General features: G+C 42.3%; 1 protein-coding gene across 8 annotated transcripts in view; it reads right to left on the bottom strand.

Annotated features, from left to right (window-relative positions):
* The window catches only part of AGAP1 (ArfGAP with GTPase domain, ankyrin repeat and PH domain 1), a 307,085-nt gene that overhangs the window by 61,527 nt on the left and 220,589 nt on the right, over nt 1-24,969 (bottom strand). For all 8 annotated transcript variants that reach the window (XM_075283916.1, XM_075283915.1, XM_075283917.1 and 5 more), the window contains 2 exons: nt 6,572-6,676; nt 1,211-1,379 (listed from right to left, as the gene is read on the bottom strand). In XM_075283916.1, coding sequence (XP_075140017.1) covers nt 1,211-1,379; nt 6,572-6,676 — 274 coding nt within the window. The remainder of the gene's footprint in view (nt 1-1,210; nt 1,380-6,571; nt 6,677-24,969) is intronic.

Below are 24,969 nucleotides of genomic sequence, written 5' to 3'. Positions count from 1 at the left end.
ACTTAAACTTAAAACAGCGCTTCATGGATGAGTCTGGCTGAAGACAAATACTGTAAATTGATCAAACAAGGCTCAGATGCGGCTGACATCATCACTCAGTGCCCATTAAGCAACATGGGTTAGTGCTATGGTTTGTAACTAGAACTCATTTGTGATAAATGTCATCTGAGTGAGCAGACACCCAGATGAGACATAACAGTATATCACGTGCCCCATCTACCTTTCCTCTTTTGTAATTTGGCAGTATATGACTGACACTTGGTTCACATCTGCGTTTGCCACTCCGGACGAGCAGCGCTTTTCTCTCCACATTTTTTGCTCTTTTCGAGCAGAAACCAAACACAAACCATTACAGTCTATGGGCTCTGCAGGTTTCCTAAGGTAACCACATTTTATTGTGCATTAGGTTTCCGAACGGAGACCCACATGTAGATGTGAACCAAGCCTGACGCCATCTTTGAGGGATATGTTGAAAAATATAATAGGAAAACAAAAACAATTGACTAAAGACTTATTGACATTTCCTCACATAGTATGGCACCCCTGATGCTTTCAGTGCACAGCAATGTGCGTCCCGCCCTAAAGAGGTTTGGTGGACATATACAAGAATAGACTATACCTGTCACCTGCCAAATTTGTAAAGAATTTAGCAAATGTAAGTAATTAAACATTTTAACAATTTGCTCTAATCATGTTAGTGGTGACATCTGTTGTCTTGATCAGTTGCCAATGGATTAGACAATGAATGCAGGAACTTTCTATGGTCTGGGACGTATCAGAAACCCAGCCATGATTTCCTTATTGTGGGCTACATGCAGGAGAAGACAACTTGGCCACAGTAAGGAAACCATGGTTTACATCTTGTGATTCCTACAATAGTAATAATCTGAGTTCAAAAGAATCTTTGTGTTGACCTGGTTTCAGAAGTTCAAACATTAAAGATCCACAGATTTTGGATCCCGAAACATCTATTATTTTTCAAGGTTGAAGAAAGGAATTTAATGACTATCAGCACTTTATCACCTTTCATGGATATACAGTAGGTGTGTCCTGGAGGTGCAAAAGTCAAATACGGACTATAGTATTATAGTATTAGGCCATACATGTCTAGGGTGGTAATGTCCTTTAAAACTCACACCCATTCAATATGGTATGAGTATATGTGCCTGTGGCTGAATGTAATGACATGTTAAGACAGGAGGGTCCATACCTGTATTAGGGGAGATCTGTAGCCCGCTGACCTCTTTGGTCAGGCCATTAGTTTTAGGACTGGCGATCGGTGCACAGGATGATGTTGCTCGAGGAGGCCTCTTGCCTGGAACCTTAACTGTAGTCCTGAGGAGGTCAATCTCTTTGCCATGGACATTCTGCATATAATCCTGAAAGATACAGATTTGTTATTGCACAATCTAACACAAACTTACAGACATTTGTTTAGGTTTATATGTTTCTATCACCCTTTATGTGTATATAAAGGGTGATAAAAACTGAATGAGAAACTAAACAGTCCTTACTTCATTATTATTATATGTGCTAATTCTTAACCTGGAACTATTATTTAGGGGTGAGGTCATTGCAGAAATAGAAGTCAATGATCATATGTATGGTACACCCGAGGGTCTGTTTACAGCTCATCTTTTGCTTCAGTCTACATATATGGGGTATTTTTTGAGGTATACCTCCAATGGAAACCACAACAACATGTGGTATATGCTCTTTTTTCCATTGGGAGTCAATGGCTAATGTATACTATACGATATGGGAAAGACATTAAGTAGGGTTCATCCAGAGATTTCTTTTTAGATATTACATCTACTGTAAATGCAGTTGGAGTAGTAGGTGGCTTAATAGTATTATATAATTGTGGCGCTGCATGAGAATGACCCCCCCCACCCCCACCCATATACATATGCATGCTCAGCCAAAGTGTACAGATTTGGGACTGTGGGGTAACCCGAAGCCACGTAAACCTGGTGGCAGCTTATATTCTGAGGAACAAAAGGATTGGATGTCAAGCTGCGTGATCCTTACATCTTCAAAAATTTGGCATCAGGTGAAGCCGCGATACCCCCATATATGTTACATGGTCGAATGCAGAACCATCTTGTCAATACATTTTCACTTAGGGGAAATCTATGGGCTCAGTCAATATTTATCTAATATGTATGGCCAGCATAAAAGTCTGTATTAAAGCCTGGTCGAAATCCCTATGGCCAGGACATTTTCCTTATCGGTTGTCGGCATTAGGAATCCAGTACCTGTGAGCGCAAGCCAACTAAAAATATATACATATATGCGTATACATTGCTATTAAGGGACTCCACACAAGAGGAAAACAAACTTTTTTACTATGAAGTTCCTTTATAGGAGCAGAATACAGTAGATCAGATCAGACCACCATAAGACTAGGTGTGACAATGTAAGAAAGATGGTTTAATAGACAGACGCCCCAAATCCTACTAAATATGCTTATTTGAAAACCACGCCAGAAATCTCGAATCTCCTCCCTGTACAAACATATTGTGTATCGGTTGTTGAATGATGTGTATTTGTCAAGCTGGCCTCATTTCACCACGCAGACACCAGTAACAGGCTGTGTGTCCTGGTTCACAAATGCAGATGTCTCCCCCAGCCACCATCAATCCAAAATCACTGATCAGAGGCAAACAGCACAAGATCAAGGTACACGGCCACTTAACAAGGCTTGAGAAGGAGGCAGCTCAGACACTTGTGAGATTAAGAACATTTAACAAGTCTCTGGGGTCTACTCCAAGACCCCCCTCCCTTCACAAGCCCCTATCCTGCCCCTCTAAACCCTGAAAAAAGCCATAATTGCTAAGCTATTAGCATGTTCTGCTCTCTCTGTCGCTAATCTCTTAACATAGGAAACAAATAAAGCCGCACAAGCGGAGAGATTATCAGCGAGAGTAGCTGGCCCCTGTCCTGCATATCACACAGCTACTGAGACCTCCAGCACTGACTGGCGCCCAGCGTGTTACAGCAACAGAAACGGTATCATTATTAAAATCTATGCCATATAGCTAAATACGCTATACAAGACTACGAGGACGCAGCCAAACCCTTCCTGCCCTGTACAACACAATGTACTGACCTATAGGAGACCGCATTGTGTATACAGCTGAGACGAGTGCCTCTCTTTTTGTAAACTTTGGTCATTCTTGAGACCCTAAATTTGTTATGAGAAATGCATCCATAAAGCGCAGACCCGCCTCCTTGTGCTCCTTGCTGTCTGACATTGCTATTCATCTTAACTCTTCCACCACCAGGAGAGAAGCCATAACATGGCACAGAAACAGATGCACATATTGTTTGGCAATGCACTTCCAGCCCCCCCCCCCCCAAGTTATGCCTAGGAAAGGGTTAACATTGCTTCCCCTAATTATGTTGCATCTTATTGCCATACACTTAATTAGCTGCATTAATGTGATTTCTTTTTACATAGGCAAGCAATTAAGGGCTATGATTGAGTTTCATTCAATTAGCCTCAACAAACATGCTAATTGATGTCCCAGATGCAAATGAGATGTGGTGAGATAGAGTGGCGCACACTGCGCAGTGGGAGGGGGGATCTTTGCTGGGAGAGTGGGGTCTCCGCGGGGTCTGGCTGCCGTTTTGCACCCCATGATTGTCATCTCATGGGGGCCCTGCTCTGGGACTGGCAGGGAAGCAAGTGGTTTAGTCGCAGGGTAAGGAGGGGTTGTGGAGAGATATCATCAGACCCCCAGGGCAGCTTCTTAAAACTGCAACAATTAGCTAGTGCAGACGGTAGGGAAAAAAAAGACAATAGCATACCGCAGTCTGCTGTGCCTCTACAAACTTAGGGTTATGTCCTAGGGCTCTCCAGTGTATAGGGAAAGGGATGTGGAAACCTCAATATCGCACTTTATGTATGACTTATGCACTATATACAGTATATAAATATATATTACATAAATAGTGGATTTAGTAAAACCTTACATGAATCTCTATCAAGTGATGCTCTGCTAACAATATTTTATGATCTGGATTTCATACACGTGGGTCATTATTCCGATGTTTGCGTTAATACAAGTCCATTAACACTATGAGGACTAATATCCTCTTATATCCTAAGTTGTATTGCCATTGCCCTTCTCCAACCAAGATTTTCAGACATAAGACTCATCTAGTAGAGAAGGAAGAAAAAAAAAAGCATAACCTCTCGGCATAACGGAGAGAGAAGTGGGGGCTCGCTCGCCTTTTGCTTATTGAGTTTAAGGCATTACACGCAGCAGCACAGAGGGAAGCAACACTAATTTTAATGCCATAAAATGCTCTAAAAGTGCCCCAGGCCCCGGCTACGTGGGAGCTACTTGCACCTAAATAAGACACGGTTCATTTCCTCTGCAGCTTAGCCTAATGTAATCAGCAGCCTGGAGACGTGAGCGCCAGTGAGCAGATAGAGGGGGGGGGACACCGCCAGCGGTCCGGGGGGCCGCGGACAGATTGCTGTTGATTAGAGAATTTTTCAGTTTTGACAAGGATGTAATGAAGAGCTTGTGGAGTTGTTCACCTGAGGAGGGGACAGTTTGCTGGCACGTCACAACGGAGGCCTCCTATTACAGCCGACCAGCAGGACACACTGGCCAGAGCAGAAATTAACACTTCAACACATGGGATATCAATCCCAAACGTAGGCTTAATGCACATATCAGCATCAAGGCACACTATGGGATACTCTCATTCACCAACATACAACTTACTACTAAACTTACCATCATAGAAAAGTTCCCACAGAAGTGATAACTACATCAGAGAGAGTAAGGTAGTATTCACCTCTCCATAATACAGGTGTATAACTGAGCCATATATGGACACGCAACAGCGGGATGGTATCTTGTCACATGAGCTTCAGTATTTCAGGTGACACGATCTGGCCTGGCTTTTTGATCACTACGTTGAACATGATTTTAAATATGCTGTGAGAATAAGATCCTATACACATGTATCTGATGTGGAGCCAAGTTTGCAATGGGATTCACTCAGAGGACACTCCGTGACATCCATGTGCATTATCATCTATTAGGGTTGTTTCCTATGTCATCCATCCATTCTGTTCCAATGACATAGAGCAGAATAGGACCTGCACTAAAATGATCCGTGTTGACTGGAAGTGCCCAGAAACATAAACGCTCTCCAATGTCACTTCGGGTGTCATCCGAATGCATGCTGCTGCAACCTTGGCGCCACATCGGATGCACACTCGGTCACGTGGATTCTATCTGTTATGACTGTGCAGAATTCATGTAGAAAACATGTAGAATTCATGATGGCTACACACAATGAAACTGCAAATTTCGAGGTGAATTTATAAAGACCATCAAATTGTGAGCCAGTCTTAATATTTTTTTTTTTAATTTAATATAGATTGTGAGCCCCATATAGGGATCACAATGTACTTTTTTTTCCCTATCAGTATGTCTTTGTAGAGTGGGAGGAAATCCACGCAAACACGGGGAGAACATACAAACTCCTTGCAAATGTTGTTCCTGGGGGGATTCGAACCCAGGACTCCAGCACTGCAAGGCTACAGTGTTAACCAGTGAGCCACCGTGTTGCCCCTCCAGTCTTAATATTTTGTGCACTCGCAGAACCACTACAGGAGGCCTCTCGCGTCATATGAATGCTCAAGTAGTCATCATTCAAAAAGGTCCTGCAAAACTTGGTGAACCTCAACTTAAATCCATTGAGTGGCAGGTCCAAATGGCAACTGTCGCATGGTGGTATAGAAGTTAAAGGATGACAGCCCTGAAAGACATCTATAGGCTCCTGGCAATGATGAAAACTGTCTGTCGCCTAACACCTCCCGCCATGATACTGCCAGGGAGCCGGCTGGATTGAAATACACAAAATGACTGCAGCATCTAAGAGGTTAAACATTCAACATTTTTCACGTCAACATGGGATCAGGATGCGGGTCACCAGATTTTGCAACACTTAAAGTGCCTACTATAATGGTGATTATTGGGTTATTTATTGGGAACAAGTATTCATAGGAATAACTGGCCCATGTACTTGTACATAACACATCAGTAGTGATCGTGCTGCCCTCATGTAATTTGCATTGGCCAAAATTTGCCTCCTGTAAGACTACGATTCCACATAAGGGATTTACAATGGCTCAGATTTACTTAGGGCTATTTCACATGGGGCAAGTTGTCAGCGGATTTTGATGCGGAATTCCTCTAGCTAGTAGTGGAGAAAAGAAGCGAGCTGCCCTATCTTGTATCGGCTGAATCAGCCGTGGCGTCCATGGCGTGAGGGTCCGGCCCATTCATTTGGGCTTAATCCAACGTGGAATACTAATGCACTGCTCCGTATGTACACCGAATGTGTACATGCGCAACTCCGTGTGAACTAGCCCTAATAGTGCAAACTTTGTGCAAACCACATTGTGCCTGAGAGGACTATTGCAAGAAAAACCCCTTGGAAAGCCCCTTTAAGGATCCACTAGGACAATAGGGCTAATACTGGCAAGTGTACTACAACTGTAAATTCACATATAACCTACAGGGGGCAGCACTGTACTTACGTGTAAACTGGGGTGATAGGTAAGGACTCCATTGTCAGAGAGAGTTACATATTTCTTTTTCCATTCTTTATTTAGGGATTTTCCACTTCGTTTCAGCAGCATACCCTATAAAAGAACGATGAGAAGTTAGAGCGGTAACAAGAGACCAGGATATTGTACTTAAAGCAGCCAGCAAGACTACTAGCCAACTTTTCTGACATTTTCCATAATGCTTTGTCAGATATTACTTCATTGGCATGTATCCAGAAGTAGGATTGGTCATTCAATTCAATTCATGGCAAAAACCACATGGTCTCATTTGAGGAAAAAATAAAGCAAACAAAAAACCCCACTACAAATAAAAAGCATAAAAAATTCTGAAACTAGTTGCTGTGTATAAATGGGTAACATGATCTCTCCATTGTCTTCTATTACTATACATCCTGGACCAGTCACAGTCATTCTTATATTCAGGAGTGTAAGCAGCAATCCAATTGGACAGCCCGATTATAGAGGAATAGGTAATGCATGGCCACAACTGGAGACATATTTGCTATAGTACGCCTGGTGGAGCCAAGGGCCACTGGTGAACTCACTATAGGAATAGACCATGCCACAGCTATATGTGCCAGCACTCAGGTCCTCCGGTTGCCCAATGTATAGTCACACAATTTCTCTGTAGCCAGAATTTTCCACCTCCCATTGAGTTAAATGGTAGCTGTTTACAGGGAGTCTAAATCCAGAACCCAACATATCAACCTGCCAGTCAGATAGATAGGTTATGGTTACCTGAATCAAACAGTGTTTTCCCTTGTGAATCACGGCCTGCATTGCCAAGATGTCAATGTTTCTTGCAATATGCAAATTAGTTATCTGAAGCAAGAGGAAGAAGTCACTTGTTGCCCTTTGGAGCAATGGTAGCGCCCTCCTATGTATACTGTACATCTCCTCTGAAATGTAGAGAAACCCGGCCGATTCAGAAGACCAGCTTACCATAGCATGTTGTCTGTGCCAGGCTGATGGAGAGCTGATAAATGGCACCTGTATGTCCATCTCAGCACATTCAGTAAAGGTGGATCCCTCCAAAAGGAGGAGGTGATGTAATAGCTTCAATAGTATATCTTTAGATAGATTAGGTGGACCTCCTTGTGGCTCATAGCCAAGCATGCATGTTTAATTTAGAAAGGAAATGGAAACAAGCCACTGGCAGATATTACGTGTCTTGCCACAGACAGACAGCCATCACTGCCTTTGTTTACAGTGGTATTGTGAATAAGAAACCAGGATTGCTACACACTGGGACTGTAATGGTTTCAGTGACGAATCCAAGTTTGTGATTCAAAGATGGTCATCTTCAGGAATGGAGCCTTGTGGTGATCGTTTTAATCCAGCCTTCGCTGTGGATCTGGGCTTCCATTACATACAAGAAGTCGGTCACCCCTAACAGTAATATGAACACCCTGTAGTACAGGACACCCTGCACGGACTTGTGTTGCCTCTCACGACAGTGCTCTACACTTCTCTGCAGGATAATGCTCACCCACACACTACAAAGGTTCCCCAGTAAAGTCCCGGCCAGACCCACTTCTTTGACCTGCTTTGTCACCAGATTTATTGCAGCTGAGCATTTATGGGACCAGCTGGGACACAAGCCTCAAAAACCTACAAGAGTGTAGGATCTAACGGCGAAGCTGCAATATCTGTGGGCAAACAGGACACTATAAGGAACCTGAATAAATCCACACCCAACCGTATCTTGTCTTGTATCCTGGCTAGAGCCAGTTTTCCCCAATAATCCATTTATAGATAGAAAATTTCATTCGATTCTAACAAATCCTTCTTGGTGTGTTATTTTATTTTTTTTTTTGTCAATGAATGTATTACATTGATGTCAAAAGCCGCCATCTTTGATCTTACATGAATGGCCAGCTTCAGGTAATACAGTGCATTAGGTAAACCCTCTTTTTTTTAGCCAAAACACGGAATGCATTCACAAATGAGATGCATACATCATTTTCTCTCCCTGTAGCATCATACAATTGGTTCATTTCTAATTGTTCATAACAAGATGCATGAAAAGAACAAGACAACTAAAACCTAAAAATTATTTTGAGCTTAACTAGCTCCTACAACGCATATACTACTATGATCGAACGCACATTAGATAGCGGCATCATACATCTGATCACTGCGCTGATGGAAATGTCCAACACATTGCTGGAGCGATTGTTCATTGATGATTTGACAAATTACTACGAGTAAATGTAACATGGTAAATAATGGAAGCGGAGCAAGCTGTCAGTGGCAGCCTTTGGTTTTCAGTAAAGACTCATGTAATACACAACTATCATTATGATAAAAGTGCAATGACAAGTAGACTGTCAAAGACAGACTAAGCTCTGGTCAGCCATACGAGCAGGGAGTAAAATCTCTACCCCAGGTATGCTCCCCAGTCTGAAATGAAGCGATTGACATAGAAGGGAGATGTTCCCCCCCAGGCTGTCACAACAGAGCGCTCACACTCCTGCATGGGAACACAGTTCAATAGCAATTATTTACCAGCAAAGATTTATCGATCCGACTCTGCCTGCAGAGGGAGAGGTTGGTCGCGTTAAGACTGACCAGGGGCAGGGAGGCGCTGATGATATGCGACAGAGACAGACTAAGAAACGCATAGGGTTTAACATGTCAGTCCCCATTACATATGGTCGCTGTATCTATATTTCTTCCAACAGGTATGAGTCTATATCACACAGGCATTCCTACAGAAATCCCTTCTATCCTCTGCAGCACGCCTGTCTCTATGAGAAGGTAGCGGACAGATGGACTGCACGAAAGAAGTGCAAATGGAAAGGAAAGACTAGAAAAACGGACAGTGAGAAGGAAGAAAAGGGTTAACGCTTCCAACTAAAACCAGTTCATGGCATGTTCCTGTTGCAATGTTGCGGAGCCCTCGCTCTCATGTAGTTAATCAGAGTGCCCTAATCACACCTCAACACCTTCTGTTGGCAATATTCCTGTATGGTGGTGGGGGGGTTGCTGAACATTACACTTTAATAGAGCCGTCAGTGGCTCCCAGAAGCCCAGGCAGGGTGCTAAGAGGGGACTTGTTATTGTCAATGCCCTATTTGCTAAACCTGGGAAACAAAAAAAAAAGAAAAAAAAAAGAAAGAAATAAAACAATAAAAGGATATTGGTGGCGGGGTCGCATCACCCCAGTGACCCCTCTGTCATTACCAACATCTCACCGCTGGGAGGACATCACACAGGAGCCGGCATCAAAGAGCCCTGCACAGGAGCACAGCTAATGACAAGCAAATCCAACTCAAATGCCACTAATTGGCTAAACCGCTCACCTCTCCAGAGCGCGGCAGTAATTTACAATAATAAAGAGAGCGGGATAACGACAGGAGAAGCTTGCTGCCCTGCGCCTGGCGCCCCCTACACACACACAATGTACATTTTAATAATGATAGATACATTCCAATTTGGGCTAGCGGCAGATAGCGAAACACAGAGGAGGGAAGAGGTGATGAGGATAGAGGAAAAAGGAGACGGGGAAGATGGGGCCAAGGTGGAAGACAGATTCTTTTTAATTTTCTTAACTGGCTCATATGTCTTTGTGTGGTAAAGGCTACTGGAGAGCACGGCGTGAAAATGCTCCATCTAAATATGGATGGTGTACCAACCATGGTCCCACCTATCAACCAGAAGAGAACAGCCGGTGGACTTAGCTGGTCAAATCGTCATGTTTTAAGGGCAAACAGTTAGTTTTAGGGCTATGCCGCCTTTGTTGTTGTATTGCACATGGCTGCATTATTTGGCGTTGTTAAAGCAGATGCCATTGGACTGGATGGTTTATGCGCGTTGAGTATGCTCCTCCAAATCCACAACTGGTGCTTAAAGTTGCACAAGATGCAGATACATACCTTAGCTTTTTTTTTATATTAAATGTAGATTGTGAGCCCCATATAGGGATCACAATGTACATTTTTTCCCCTATCAGTATGTCTTTGTAGAATAGAAGGAAATCCACGCAAACACAGGGAGAACATACAAACTCCTTGTAGATGTTGTTCCTGGTGGGATTCAAACCCAGGACTCCAGCGCTGCAAGGCTGCAGTGCTAACCACTGAGCCACCGTGCCGCCCCTATACCTTAGCTTTCTGACTATACAATGTTCTACGTAGGCATGATATGGCTGCTCGTAAGAGATTTGGGCGCATCTAACAAAAGTCTGAAAAAGGGAAACCCAAATTCACATGACCGAATAATAGGTAAATTAGGATTGAGCTACGCCACAGCCCATGAACATGAGTGCCAATAATGTTTGATTAGAGGGCCCTTAATTTTTCAGGAAAGTCCCTTTAAATCTGTTAAAAGAGATTAAACAACACAATTAAAGGGCACCGGTTACATTCCACAAAGCAGATTGTGGGAAAAGATTCAATAACTCGTATTTTCTCCACTTATCGCCCTGCTCTTTCTGTGCTTAGGAGCCCAGTGGTCGGTCACACTTCGTGAGTGCCCACTATATAGCATTCTGTTCAGCTACTTCTGCAGATCAGACTCTGGCCCAGATCTACTAATAGTTAACGTAAAATACACCAGATTTGTCAATGTGGCTAATGTAGGTTGTTAAATTTTACTGTCTAGCAGGGCTGTGGATTCAATAGGCCAAACCAACAACGCCGATACCATAACCAGACTCCAAATCCTGCTCTGACTCAGACAACTTCCTAAATGGCTGAAAGTCATGGTTAGTTGCAAGCAGTAAAAATTCTCTCATTCATTAAAAAGACGGTGATTGAATTCTATGAAAGTAAATATGCAAAAACTAGAAGTCTAATTAATTATGCAATATTAAAAACAGTATAATACAATTAAAATTAATGAATAATTTTATTTTGAAACCAGTGTCGGTAACTTGGACTCTACCCAGAATTCGTTCCTATTCTACGGCCCTGCTGTCTAGTCTGGAATTACATCACCTTTCAGTTGGCTTAGGGTCCATTCACACTGAGTTTTTTTGGCGCTGATTTGGACGCTGAATCCGCATCAGAATCCACGTGGAAAAAACCCCCCCTCCCATTGACTTCAATGGGTTCCTTTTTCCACTACCGAAGTCAATGGGAGGTTTTTTTCCCACGTGGATTCTTATGCGGATTCAGCATCAAAATCAGCGCCAAAAAACTCTGTGTGAATGGACCCTTAGTTTGAGCCAGGATTTTACAATTAGCATTTTAAGCCACGCCCCTTTTTCTAAGAATTTACACCTATATGTCTAGCAAGTTGAAAATTTTTAGCCTAAACTAGATGTGCCACAAATGCGTCATATTTATACCAGTGTGAATAGTAGACAATAAATTGTAATATGCAATAGTCAACCTGTATTCAATGTGTCGGGTTCCCTTTAATCGACCTTAATTTCAATATTAAGAGGTTCATTTTAGTACATGTTCTAAAGAAGATCAAACAAATAGAAAATATTCTGCAAAGAAACGCAGGATTCTATTGTACGTGGATACCAATAACTGGGTGCGGTAAGAATTGGTTGTATGCAGCAAATCTTCCTGTATATATTCAGCATGATTTACAATGAGATTTCGGATTCAGATCAATGTCGGTACTAAGCATCAAACCTAATCTATGAAGGTAAGAAAAACCACGTCATACACTTCGCTGCTTGTTACCAGTGCACCTTTATCAGAAATAGGCTATAAACAGAAAAACCATTAAAGCCCCAGCAGAAGGTGAAACCAGAACCTTGGGAAGGTCATTACCACCCACCCATGTCCACAATCATTCCAACCTGGGGTCCATTACCATGATGCTCCATCACCTGCCCCTCCTGCTGTCCCCTCCTTATCTCTCCCAAGGCCAACAATTAATAGAACCATTTTCTCCCAGCTTGAGACCCACAGGCCGGCTGCAGCAAGCCCCTGCATAACAACTGTATTGGATGTTACTCCACAAATAAATCACCAGCTTGTAGCTAATGTTAAACCGAAACCATAATTAAAAAAAAGAACCAAAAATCTACTTAAATAGACCCTCCAAATCATGACAGAAATTTCACAATAAACGCGTAGTGCATAGTTAAACTACCTGGTGTCTCCATTAATATCTTTGTTTCTGAAAATGGCCATGAGCTTGTCAGACGGCTCTATGTCCGCAGTGTTTTGGTAGTCTGAGACCTTTCCCAATCTTACAGCTGGTACACCCAAGAGCAAAAAGGAGTGTCCCAGGCTACCACAAAACAATGCTAGATTCATCAAATCTGGTGTATTGTACACTGACAGAGGATAGGCTTAATTTGTGACAAGGTGCCATCTTATCATGAATTAGACAGTTATTGTCGGTTATAGCACAGAGGTGGTGTAAATCATGACAGTGGCGCACCCCATAGGTCTCCCGATGCCCTGTCCCCACCCATTTTCAGAAATCTGGTGAGGTCAGCACAAAAACACCACTTAAAGGGGGCAACACTGTGGCTCAGTGGTTAGCACTGCAGCCTTACAGCGCTGGAGTCCTGGGTTTGAATCCCGCCAGGAACAACATCTGCAAGGAGTTTGTATGTTCTCCCCGTGTTTGCGTGGATTTCCTCCCATTCTACAAAAGGCATACTGATAGGGGGGGGAAAAAATGTACATTGTGATCCCTATACAGTGAAAAAACAAAAAAACAAAAACCTCCCACCACTTTCAGAAATAGAAATAGTCTCACGTGACGTTAAAAAGATGCAAACTGCAGAAAAAAAAATGAATTTACCCAAGTGTTTATAGTGTAGTCTAAGAAGTCACCTTACAGAAATGAAAAGGAAATGAGAAATGGATTAAACCAGGGGGGCAACAGGTATTTTAGTTCTATATTATACTTTATACTCTTGAACCGTGTATTGTTAAGTGGAGGCTCACTTGAAGATACTTCATGTGTTAAGGTAAGTTCACACGTTGTTAGAGGAATTTGGTTAGGAAAAAAATCCGCTTCAGGAATTAGGAAAAGTTTGTTTTTTTAAGCGTTTTTTGACGTGAGGCATTTTTTAGTTTTTGTTTCCCTCCAGCACAGTGTATGGACCTTGAAAAAAAAGCTAGCATTTTTTGAAGAGGCGTTTGGCAAAAACAATGTCGCGGTTTTTCCACCTCTCATTGACTCCTGCTGGTCCATGTCGCTTCTTTTTTCCACTAGTTACATAGGACTCTATTGTGGGGTGGAATCCGCCTCAAATTTCTGACCAAAAAACTCTGCGTGAACCCAGCTTTAGTGTCCCAAAAAAGTTCCCTTGCACCCATGCTAAAACGTTCATAATGTGACAAAAACAGTCGAATAATACGGAAAATCTTGTAGGCGTTACAAGGACACCCTAAGGGGGAAGTCTGAATACATAATGGACACAATATGCTACCTCATTGCCATTTATTACTCGCCTAGTAGAAATTTCATATAGGTAAGAATAGAGGTGAAAAAGAATAAATTTTGGTATGAATAATCTTACTAATGTATCTCTATGCACTTATCTATACTATACAAATATAAAAAACCTAAAATGAATAAAAAATGAATACATATGGGATTATATAACTAGCTGGAAATGGATCACCAAGAAAAAAACACTATAAAAATTCAGCTCCTCTACATCTATCTATCTATCTATCTATCTATCTATCTATCTATCTATCTATCTATCTATCTATCTATCTATCTATCTATCTAGTCATCAATAAATAATGTATCAATTCCTGATAATATCTATGAATATAAAGGTGTGAAATTTGTAACCCCAGGTGATGGAGGAAGTTGAGTGTATTAAAGCATGGCCGAGTGCTTTGTCCAAGGTCCTGAATGCAGCGTCGTCTCCCCGCCGTGCCTCCGTGCAGGATAGCAGCCCTGCTCCTGCTTCCCTCATCATTAATTCTCTGTCTCCTCGTTCCCAGCTATCTGCCTCTTGTCATGAAGATGAAAGTGACATTATGCTTCTAACATTAAAATCATTTGATACACAATGTTTTACGAGAAGGACATTTAATGGCTCATTTAGCACAACAGTTATTAGATTTTAGTCAACAATTAAAGGGTGGCAGGATAAAAAAGCAGGGTCTGCTCTTTTTTCGCTCTTCAAAATATACATCTTCACAGCTCCTTACACATGACAGCTCCGGCGCCTAGAACATGAACATTATACTGGAGCTCAGATTGATACCACGCAGCTCGGGAGGCTGCGGCATGCAATCTATAACAGGAACCACGCTCGCGCTTGTTAACTACTTAACTGCCAGGGCATACGACTGTTACTGGCATAATAGGTAACCTTACTCGTACTTACACCCATCGACGTGCTACGGATTACCGGCAAAATTTTTTTCGAAGTAAATAATGTACTGTGCGTTATTGTTCTGTGCATCTCTGACCCACTAGGGTCTCTTTGCGAAAACATCCTCACCCCAGAGGTGGCTGCGTCCTCGGCATCCCTCAAACCCCCCACCCTCTCCCCCTGACACAATGAGTTTGATACTGTCATTCATCTCTCTTTGCATCTCCACGGAGCGCACATTATCTCACATTGTTATTAGCAAATACAAATGGAAAACAAGGACAGACGCATTTATAACTAACTGGAGGGGCTCCGCGCACCCTTCTTGAAGTGCCATACAGACGGTTTGGAGAGCGCCCTGTGATTTTTCACGTCTTTTCTAATCTAACCTGGATTTCATATTCAACATCTAATGCCATGCGGAGTGCCAAACCCAATTTGTTTCATATTCTCCGGCCTTGCACATGCGGTGTGCACTTATTTCTGCACCAATAACTGTTGGGCAGCAATTAACACGAGCAAATAAACACAAAACTCCCACGTTCCTCTAACAAGCATTTTTAACTCCAGTGATTCGCCTTGATAGCGTATGCTACGATTTATTTACAGACAGCGCAGTAATATCAGGGGATCGCTGAGAGTCCTAACTCTTCGTCTCCATTCGCCACACTCATTAAAATTTGTTGATAAAAGAAATAAAGGGTGGTTAACACTTTCAGCACCGCAACGTATTGTAGCCAAAGGTGGGAAAAATTTAAAAAATCATACACTTAGTAACCTGAAGAATGGAACAAATAATAAAGAAAATTATATATATATATATATATATATATATGTACACACACACAGACATACAGTTTTCTATCTATATGTTTGTTTAGATAAAAGAAGAACGAATAAAGTGCATCGCCATTTCTGGCGACCCTACCGTCCGCAGGGCAGAGACCCACATACGCTCCCCCCCGTATACTGACAGCGACAGGAGCTACCCAGAGAGCAGCTAATGGGATTAAACGCCGGCTTTAATTTTAATGAACAAAGTTGCCCGTAGCAACATAAGCGGCAGCGGAGGCTCCGTTATCATTAATAAAGCCCAGACAACATTAGAGGCCCGACAAGAGCACAAAATAAAAACGAGAAGAAGCCCCCGGCCCCCCACCTCCCGCTGGGCTAAATTGGCTGCCCAATTTTTCTTAAGTGTCCGCACTATTTAGAAGGCAATTTATTAATTTTTGTCATCCATTGTCACTTTGACAGGCCATCACTTCCCCATCCCGAACTTTACAGAAAACTAATTGAAGGACTGGCAGTATTTATGAGGGATATTATTTATCAATTACGTCTGATAATGATACTCTGCCCTGCTACCTTCCTCGGCCCTCCCCCGCCCTCTCCTCTCCCTGCAGGCCTGGAACGTCACATTGCACAATGACAGACATATTGTACCTCTGAGGGCAGCATGCACAGGGAGAACACCAATCTTTGTGACACTGGATAAGGGACACTTTCTACCTAGTTAAAAATCCTTCACGGACTTGCATAATACTGGACCACCAATGTGCAGGATGGCTGCGCAACGCATCCACGACTACCCAATGTCAGGGACATCAGGCTATCTAGAACCGTGCACATTTACTATATTACTATGATCAGAAACATCTCCATAAGCAAAGGCATCGCCCAATAGCAAGAAATATGCTGTGGAATTTACAACGTGAGCCCCAATGGGGACAGGGACTGATGTATGTCATGACGCTAAGTACAATGCAGTGGAATATGTTGGCGCTATGTAAAGGATTTCAATAAATAACATATGGAAAATCATTCTAAAGAGGTAAAACAATAATTCATCCTATCAAATAGTGGATTTATTTAAAAAACAAAAACAAAAAACGCAAAACAAGAAACCTCGCCCTCCCCCCCAAAAAAAACCCCATACAAGACTGGTTAAAGATCTACACGTCCAGTTTCGGCCTCTCCATCCATCCATTTTCCTTTAATCAGATGACTGACATTTATTCAATAGGGAATTCTGACATCACTGTAAATGTAACTTTATTTGGCTATGAATTAATGATTTTCATACGAAACAAGGTCTACAAGGCCACATGGAAAAGTATAAGGACCAATCAATTATTGTTATCTGACCAATATCAAGACAAATTGGTGTGTGTAAATGGCCGACGGATCTGACAGACATCTGTCTAATATGCCCAAAAATGGAACGGTCACACTTATATATATTTTTCTACCTATCTAAATGATGGCAGCATGTAAACAGCGTCTGAAAGTCAGCTCAATAAATGGCTGTAAACTTGAATTATTTCAATTATTTTATATCTTGTCACCCGCAGCCATTGGCTGAAGGATAAGTCTAATATATGCTATCCATTCAGGATCGCTCAGATGTGACCAACCAAAACCAATATTCTTAATGTGGCATATCAATAGGGGTGTGGCATGTAAAGTAATCGGTCATTAATTGTAATCGAGGTACAATGCTCAATTAATCGTGATTTTGATGAAGGTCAAACCTATCTGACCTTGCTTTATCAACACTAGTATTCTACATGGCAGTCTTTATAGACCCTAGTCATAAAAAAGGTACGACCTCCGGAGTCCGCGCACCTATACAGAAATGTACACTAGCTCCTTACTGACAGAGACTTCCGGCATCATGGAGGATGGCGGAAATAATGGTACATCTGAAGGGGCCGCTAGCCCAGTCCCCACCATGTACCCCTTGAGAAAAGGGATGAATGGGGTGCAATTCTTAAAAACGGGAAATTTTTTTCACAATTTTTTTTTTCATGGCTTTTACACCAGTTTTCTATCACACAAGGTGTAATAATTCAGCTAGTGCGAATGTAAATCTAGTTTTAGTCTATATTGGTTACTCACAACCAAGAGTAATTTTTACAGATCATCATGCAAATACAGCTTATTCTGCAGGAGACATGGAATAGAGCAGGGGGAGCTGATCAAATTGATATATAGTTTGGTTAGAAAAGTTCCAGTATAATTTGCATTTCATGAATTTACAGCTCTGTTTGCTCTGGACTTAGGAGTCCAGTGGGCGGTCCTATTCATACCAAGATATGTCAATCACAGATTAGGACAGCCCATATGACTCCTAAATCCGGAACAAATAGAGTAATAAATGAATCAGGGCGGATTCACACCAGCACCCGAACTCCGTTTTCAGGTTTCCGTCTTCTGCCGACAGAAGACGGAAACCTGGCAGCCCGTGTCCAGCCGTGAGCACCGGTGAGCTTTTTTTCTTTTTTAACTGGACACAAAGTCCTGCATGTCCGACTTTGTGTCCGATTAAAAAAAAAAAAAAAAAACTGTTTCACCGCGGAGAGCAGAAAATGCTCACAGGATACTTTTAAAACCCATTGAAATGAATAAGTTTGAAACATGACTGTAGGTTTCTGTCTCCTGTCCAGTTTTGGGCAGGAAACGGAAACCTGCATAACGGAGATCGGGCGCTGGTGTAAACCTGCCCTCAAATACAATTTATACCATAACTTTCCTAATAGAACTATATATCAATCTGCTCTGTACTATGCTGCCGCTAGACCAGACTGAATTTTTTTAAGTGACAGGTTGCCTTTAAGAACGTCATCACATCTGTGCTTTAGGTCCAATGGAAACATCATTGTTTAAGTAGTTTGGTGAATGGCTCATCTTCAATAACCATCAGGTCTACTGTCGCTTTAAGATTTAATACCAATTCAATTAGAAGACAAGGCTTTATTGAATCCAATCCTATCTCCCCATCAACAATCCTCTTGTGAACACCACTGTTCAGATCATTTTCTATCATATACAAGATAAGAAAGGAAGACAGTAGCTTCAAGACTGAACTAATGGACAGGTGGAACTGTGAATCCAATCCCCAGATGTACGAGACTGGCCATGACCAGACTGGACCTCTTGCCTGTACCAGGCGAATGAAGAGAAGAGAGATTGTGCACAGACTGAGATGGGTGACAAGGTACTGTCAGTAGTGGATGAGAGAAAGATACAAGAAAATAAAAGGAAGACAAAAAAAGGGGGCACGAGAGATAATGGAGAAAACAAATTGTAGCGAGAAGATTACGGAATAGAGCAAAGTGCAGAAGAATGTGTGGATGGAGGGAAGGGAGGGGGTCGGGTGTGCGGAGATAAACTTGCCCCTAATCACAGAGGGATCAATCAAAGCAAAGGATTCTCTCCTCAGTCTGTGAGTGATAAGACCCCGAGCAGACATGCTCTGAATGACGCTCATTTGCAGCTGTATTGTTGGTGGGAATGAAGCAGGAGATGGAACCATGGGTGGCCTTTGTGATAGGGGTATACTGATTCTAGGAGGTGTAGGGCTGATGGACTCTAAACTTCCCTGGCCATTGTTGGGATATGTCAGAAAAGCATCAGGCAGCCACATGACTGACACCGGGGGGACAGTGCTGGGGGAACTATCACTGCGATGGATCGGAGCATCACCCAGCAGTTCACTCCTTTAGCTCATCCATCATCACCCTGGGGACACAGGGAGGGCCACTGGCCAGACATGGCCGGAGATAAGTACACGCAGCAGCCAGGACAAGGACAGAGAAGGGCAGGCCCGGGGGACACAGAAAGACAGAGACTGCGATAAAAAAATTTCTTCTCTACAAGCGCGTTATCTGATGAGGGTTCTGGGTAATTAATTATAAACTCAATTACCTAACGCTTACTTCAGCACTCTCTATTCATTAAGAGATAAAGCTTGACTTGCTGATAAGTTTCTGCTTCCCTACAGCAGAGGGCTCGGAGTCCTTATATTACCAGGATCATGGCAGAGAAGACAGGCATAGGGGCTTGTTTAGTACCAACAAGGGAGGACGAGGAGTCACATCACGGATGATGTGGGATTCAAGTGTCAATAAAACCAAGTCTCCTGGTTCTAGGATACTGCCTGTCCTACACGTAACCCATATTCGGAAAAGACAAATCACCGAGCGATATTGAAAGCAATCCTGCTTTACAAGAGAAGCAACCTGTCCCCTAAAATGTGACTTCTCTGTCTTCCGTGAGACGCAGAAGGCGGAATTCCAGTGTCCTTCTCGCAGGGAGTCGTGACGGCGGGTCGTTAGTATTCACGGGAATAATTAGGGCTGCAGTTAATTTCATTAGAGGCTCCGCTGCTAAATGAAGCAGATTATGAGACACCTTTTTATTACAAGCCGTGAAATTACAGCCTGTCAGCTGCCAATTGCAGACTAAAACAAATGAATTACAGTGTAAATAACGCAGGGAGGAAGAAAGCGCCGACGCCGCGCGGAGGATGAGAGGGGGAGGAGTTATGACACCTGCAGCTCTGCAGAGATAGGTTACCCCTTTACAACTTCCCTCAAAATACAGGAATTAACCCTAACAAAATACAGATCTGCCCTGCAAATCTTACCAGGGAAATGGGCTTGTTGGCAGTTCAACCTTTCGAGTGCTGAAATACAAGCGACGACGCTGCAATCAGCAATATACAGAAGCTCTGTTCGCAAAAAAGATGTGAAGAGCTGGCCTTAGAAGTGGGAATCAAAGTGATTTATTCACTGTAGGTTTTGCAGAGACAGATTTGTGCAGCTCTTCCACTCACTCCTTCAGCCACTGTGGGTCTGTACTTGACATGATAATAGCCATTATTACTGGTAATCAGTCATTACTGGGAGGAATGGTCTCTACAGGTGAGGCACTCGGCTCTATTTGCATGATTACATTTACGCCCCTGAGCTCTGAACCTCCAACCTCACTATGTCATCCTGTGGCACGGCTTTTCATCTCGTCCTCAGGGTGACTAGAAAATGGTTACCTTTTTTTTTTTTTTTTTGCAAAAGAGAACTTTTGTGTGTGCCCCTTCCAGTTCGAGATTTTCTAAGGGTTAATTTTTTTTTTTATCACCACTTGCAAAAAAAAAAATAAAAAAAAATAAAATTTAAGGGTAAGTCCCAAGGTCTGAAAAGACTTTTTGTGGCCGAATGTCACGTCATTTGCGCAGAGGGCTTCCTGCGCAGTGTGCACTTGTATATTACAGGTGGTCCACCCATTCAAGGTCCTGTCCTAGGTATAAATAACCTTTACTAGCTGCGGGTCCAAAGCTAAAGTGGTGCACAGTTTTTCCATGGAAAGAGGAGTATAAGCTGCAGCCAGATACTTCTGCGGAGGCTAATAGGATAAGAGTCATCCTACTAGATCCTTCCCCTAAAGGTGGGGGAGAGTCGGGAAGGCCCCTGCTCACATAGAATGGAGAGTTTGGATGAGTCTTCTCTCATTCGTATACAGGCCTACATGATATGGCCTTAGAAAACAATGGTATAATTTTAAGGATTGTATTGATTTGCTCTAGAGGCACCTTAAAAAAACAAAAACAAATAAAAAATGCTTAATGTACCGTACATGGATGGCTAGTAATCCAGTCCAGATACAACACCTTCTTGCTGTCATATATTTATACACGTTTGTGTTTTTCTCAATTACCAACAAGTTCTGGGTGCAAGTAAACATGTAAAATGTCACAAGCAGAGCCTATGTATGTGGGGAAAAAAGAATATAGATAGATAGATAAATAGATAGATAGATAGATGATTGATAGATAGATAGAGAGATAGATAGAACACACACACCAAAACATTTTGTAGACTAAATTAATGAAATCATGATCTTCTATCCGTTATACACGAGACCCAACATGTTCTTCCTCTTTGTACAATGGGCCTGTACCTATCTTCTGAATCCTTGAATAATTCAGTTGCAGTCCGTGTGCCATTCTCACCATGACATTAGAATGATGTATTGGTTAAGCTGTGTGGCGGGCACAGTTACCTTCAGGGCACAGACAGACATGCCAGTAATTACTGGTAGCCAAGTACCTAGAGAGCAGGAACAGGACTTGAGGGGTTAATGCGCACACCAGTCCTGATCCTGTGTAATAAAGTAGACTAAATGCGAATACAACCTTGTTTATGAATAATATTAATAATAAAACTCTGTAATCACTCTCGGTAATAATACCACAGCACTTCCTGCGACATGCAAAGGGCCGGGACGCAGTTGTAGTAATCACTTGTCAAGAGCTCAAGGGGCAATTTTAGTGGAAAACTAATGCGATAAACCCAGATCACAAAGTATTTCATGCCCGCAGGCAGCAAAGGGATTAATTCTAAATCAATTTGACTGCCACTAATAATTCATTTCCCATCTGCATAGACAAATATATTTTCAAACTATTGGTGTTGACTAGTCAACATCCGACTGTATAATACAGCACCCTACAGGAGTCGGATGTGGAGCGCGTTCTGTATTGCCATGAATCGGAGCCATGCGTTTGTTAACAATATTATTACTACTAACCTCAATGAGATTTGTGCCATAGTTGGGTTGAGGCAGTTTTCCATTGATTTGGATCCCCCCCCCCAATATGTATAAAGAAACAAAATCCCAGTATGGAATTAACAATGATCACTCGCTTCTTATATTATCTGTATATAGGGGATAAAGGTTGTTCATGGGACATCCTCATTTTCTTTGTTCAATTCTAATAATTCTCCAAAATTTCCCAATTTTGCCTCAACATAATTGCGTGCACACATCCAGCCACAGTAACTGGAACATTTCTGGTGTGGGCTTTGGACAGTCATTTCTCTACAGTGGCCTATAGCCCTTAACATCTCCATATAAGTCTGAGTAGCTACAGAGTTTGGTTTTCTGCCAAAACCAGGAGTGGAGTGAATTAAACAGGACTAGAGGCGTCTTTTCTCTCCTTTTGTGATCCACATAAGCTTTGGGCTTCAAAAAGAGCGACCAAAAGACAAACAAAACCGAAATGTGGAAACCAAGCCTTCATAGATGTCCAATACTTAGCATTTTGATGGATCTGAAGAACCTAGAATGAATCCCATAGGACAAGTTAATTAGTACAAATGTAATTAGTGAGAACACAGGAACAAGGAGAACCTGACATGTTACAAAATGACATGCAGTGCCCCTTCATTGAGGCACCAACAGCTGTAATATCATCAAACTACAGCTAAGTATTGTGACAAAATGAATAACAGAGAGACGACAGGACCTAATACACAGGCCAATGATCGGGACAATAGGAGTGTGATTTTCAATTGCATTCCAATTATATTTTGGCCAAAATATTAGCAGTTTATTGGATAGGCTGTAAACAAATCCCATCCACACACTGCAGAAATATCTGGCAGGGCAAAATCTCTTGCACTGCAAATTCTGAACACAAAGCAGGTCACATAAGGCAAATAAGGTTGTGTGTTGGCCCACAGTTTTCAACCTTGGGCTATTTTTTTGCCATGTATAGTAGGTCCGTGTATAGCAGCTGCCTGTGGCCAAAATGTAGCCCACATGTAGCCAAATGATCATGAGTGGTGGCCACATATAGGTAAGGTTTGGCCTCTTGCAGCGGTTGTGAGCATGCAACCTTAGATTGTTTCCACATTTAGGCTCAAGCCCAACGTTTTGGAAACGCTGCTTTTTTTTTGTTGCGGTTTTTTGAATTAAAGCCAAGAATGGCTGCAAAAGGAATGGGAAATATGTAGGAAACTCTTATACTTCTGCTTTCTGCTCCATCCACTCCTGGCTTTGGCACAAAAAAGCAACGAAATCTGCAACAACATAAAAACAGCATTTCTACAATATGGGGCTTTAGCATGGAGTTTTTGAAGCCAAAGCAAGTGCATATCATAGAGAACGTAGGGAGGACAGGGGCTCCTGCATGTTCGTGTAGTGACAGCTGCATGCGGACAAAACCTCATCTACATGTGTCCACCAATGATCGCCACCAATGATGATTATACGGTATAATCAGGAAATCACTGGTGAAAGCGGGTGCACAGGGATTTTACCCGTAACTGGCTCTTTGGCTGTGTTTTCATGTTGTGTTTGCCACATGTGTACTAAATGCTGCTCCCTTATGTACTTTGCATCGGCCTGCATAAAAGGTAAATGTAAATGAACACTGATAAACATATTGTCTATCACACTAGTACTTGTCCACCTAAGCTTTAAGCAATGCAAATGCACCTTAAGGCTATGGCCCATGCAACAGATTGCTGACAGGAAATGCTGCAGAAAAGATTCTTCAGCGTTTTTCACAAAAACTGCAGAATTTTCCTCTGTGGACTTTTTGTCTCTGTTATGCCTCTATGGGAACCGCCAGCATTTCTGTAGGTATAATTGACATGCTGCAATTTATAAAAACACAACAATCTTTGAAATCGCAACATTTCCGCTGCAGATCTTTATCTGCAATGTGTAGATGGGATCGGCCAGAATCCCATCCACTTTGCAGGGACTGTAATACGCCCAGGCCTAAAGAGCAACTAGCGACCTGTACGGTTAGTTTCATCACCTAATATGCTAATTAGGCCCTCTACTGTCAGATGGGCGGTTCCAGTCAGTCTGTTCCAGCACAAGATCACCCACCTCTTTAAGGGTATGTTGAGATTTGCAAGATTTGTTCATTGAATGTTGATACGTTCAAATCTGGCATCAATTTGCAAGAGGATCCGCAACAGAAATCCAAAGATGCATTTGAGGGATTAGTTCATTAAATGACTTCTTCATAGATCATATTTTTGGGGCAGTGCAGACAAAAAACTTGTGAATGGGGTAAAAACAAATGCCGTTTTATCCTATGGGATGTTATCGGATGTGACGAGGATTTATGCACGGAATCTTTGTCTAAATCCTCATTGAATCCCGAATGTGTGAACAAGGACACATACAGTATACAAACAACTGGAGATCACGGCTAGAGGCTCTTCTAATTTACAGCAGCCGGTGACGCTGCGCACAAACTTTACATGGACCTCGTAAGGGCCTTTGCCCAAAATATCAATTTATTCACATTCCCCACAAAAAAAAAAAAATCCAGCCCGTAACAATGACAAACACACAAAGCTCGTTGGTAATTAGCACTTAATTAGTACCAGGGAACAGATGTTGTTAGAGCTTCAGCAGCCACACAGGTTCTGTAAACAATGCTTATAAATCTAAATGAACGTATTAAGCACGATGCGCCTGTCAGCAACGTCTAGAATAAATATGGAGACGACCGGCCTGCAAT

This window comes from Leptodactylus fuscus, chromosome 8, assembly GCF_031893055.1.
Source record: "Leptodactylus fuscus isolate aLepFus1 chromosome 8, aLepFus1.hap2, whole genome shotgun sequence".
Taxonomy (NCBI): domain Eukaryota; kingdom Metazoa; phylum Chordata; class Amphibia; order Anura; family Leptodactylidae; genus Leptodactylus; species Leptodactylus fuscus.
Note: the sequence above shows the minus strand (reverse complement) of the source record. Positions and strands in the feature narration are given on the sequence as shown.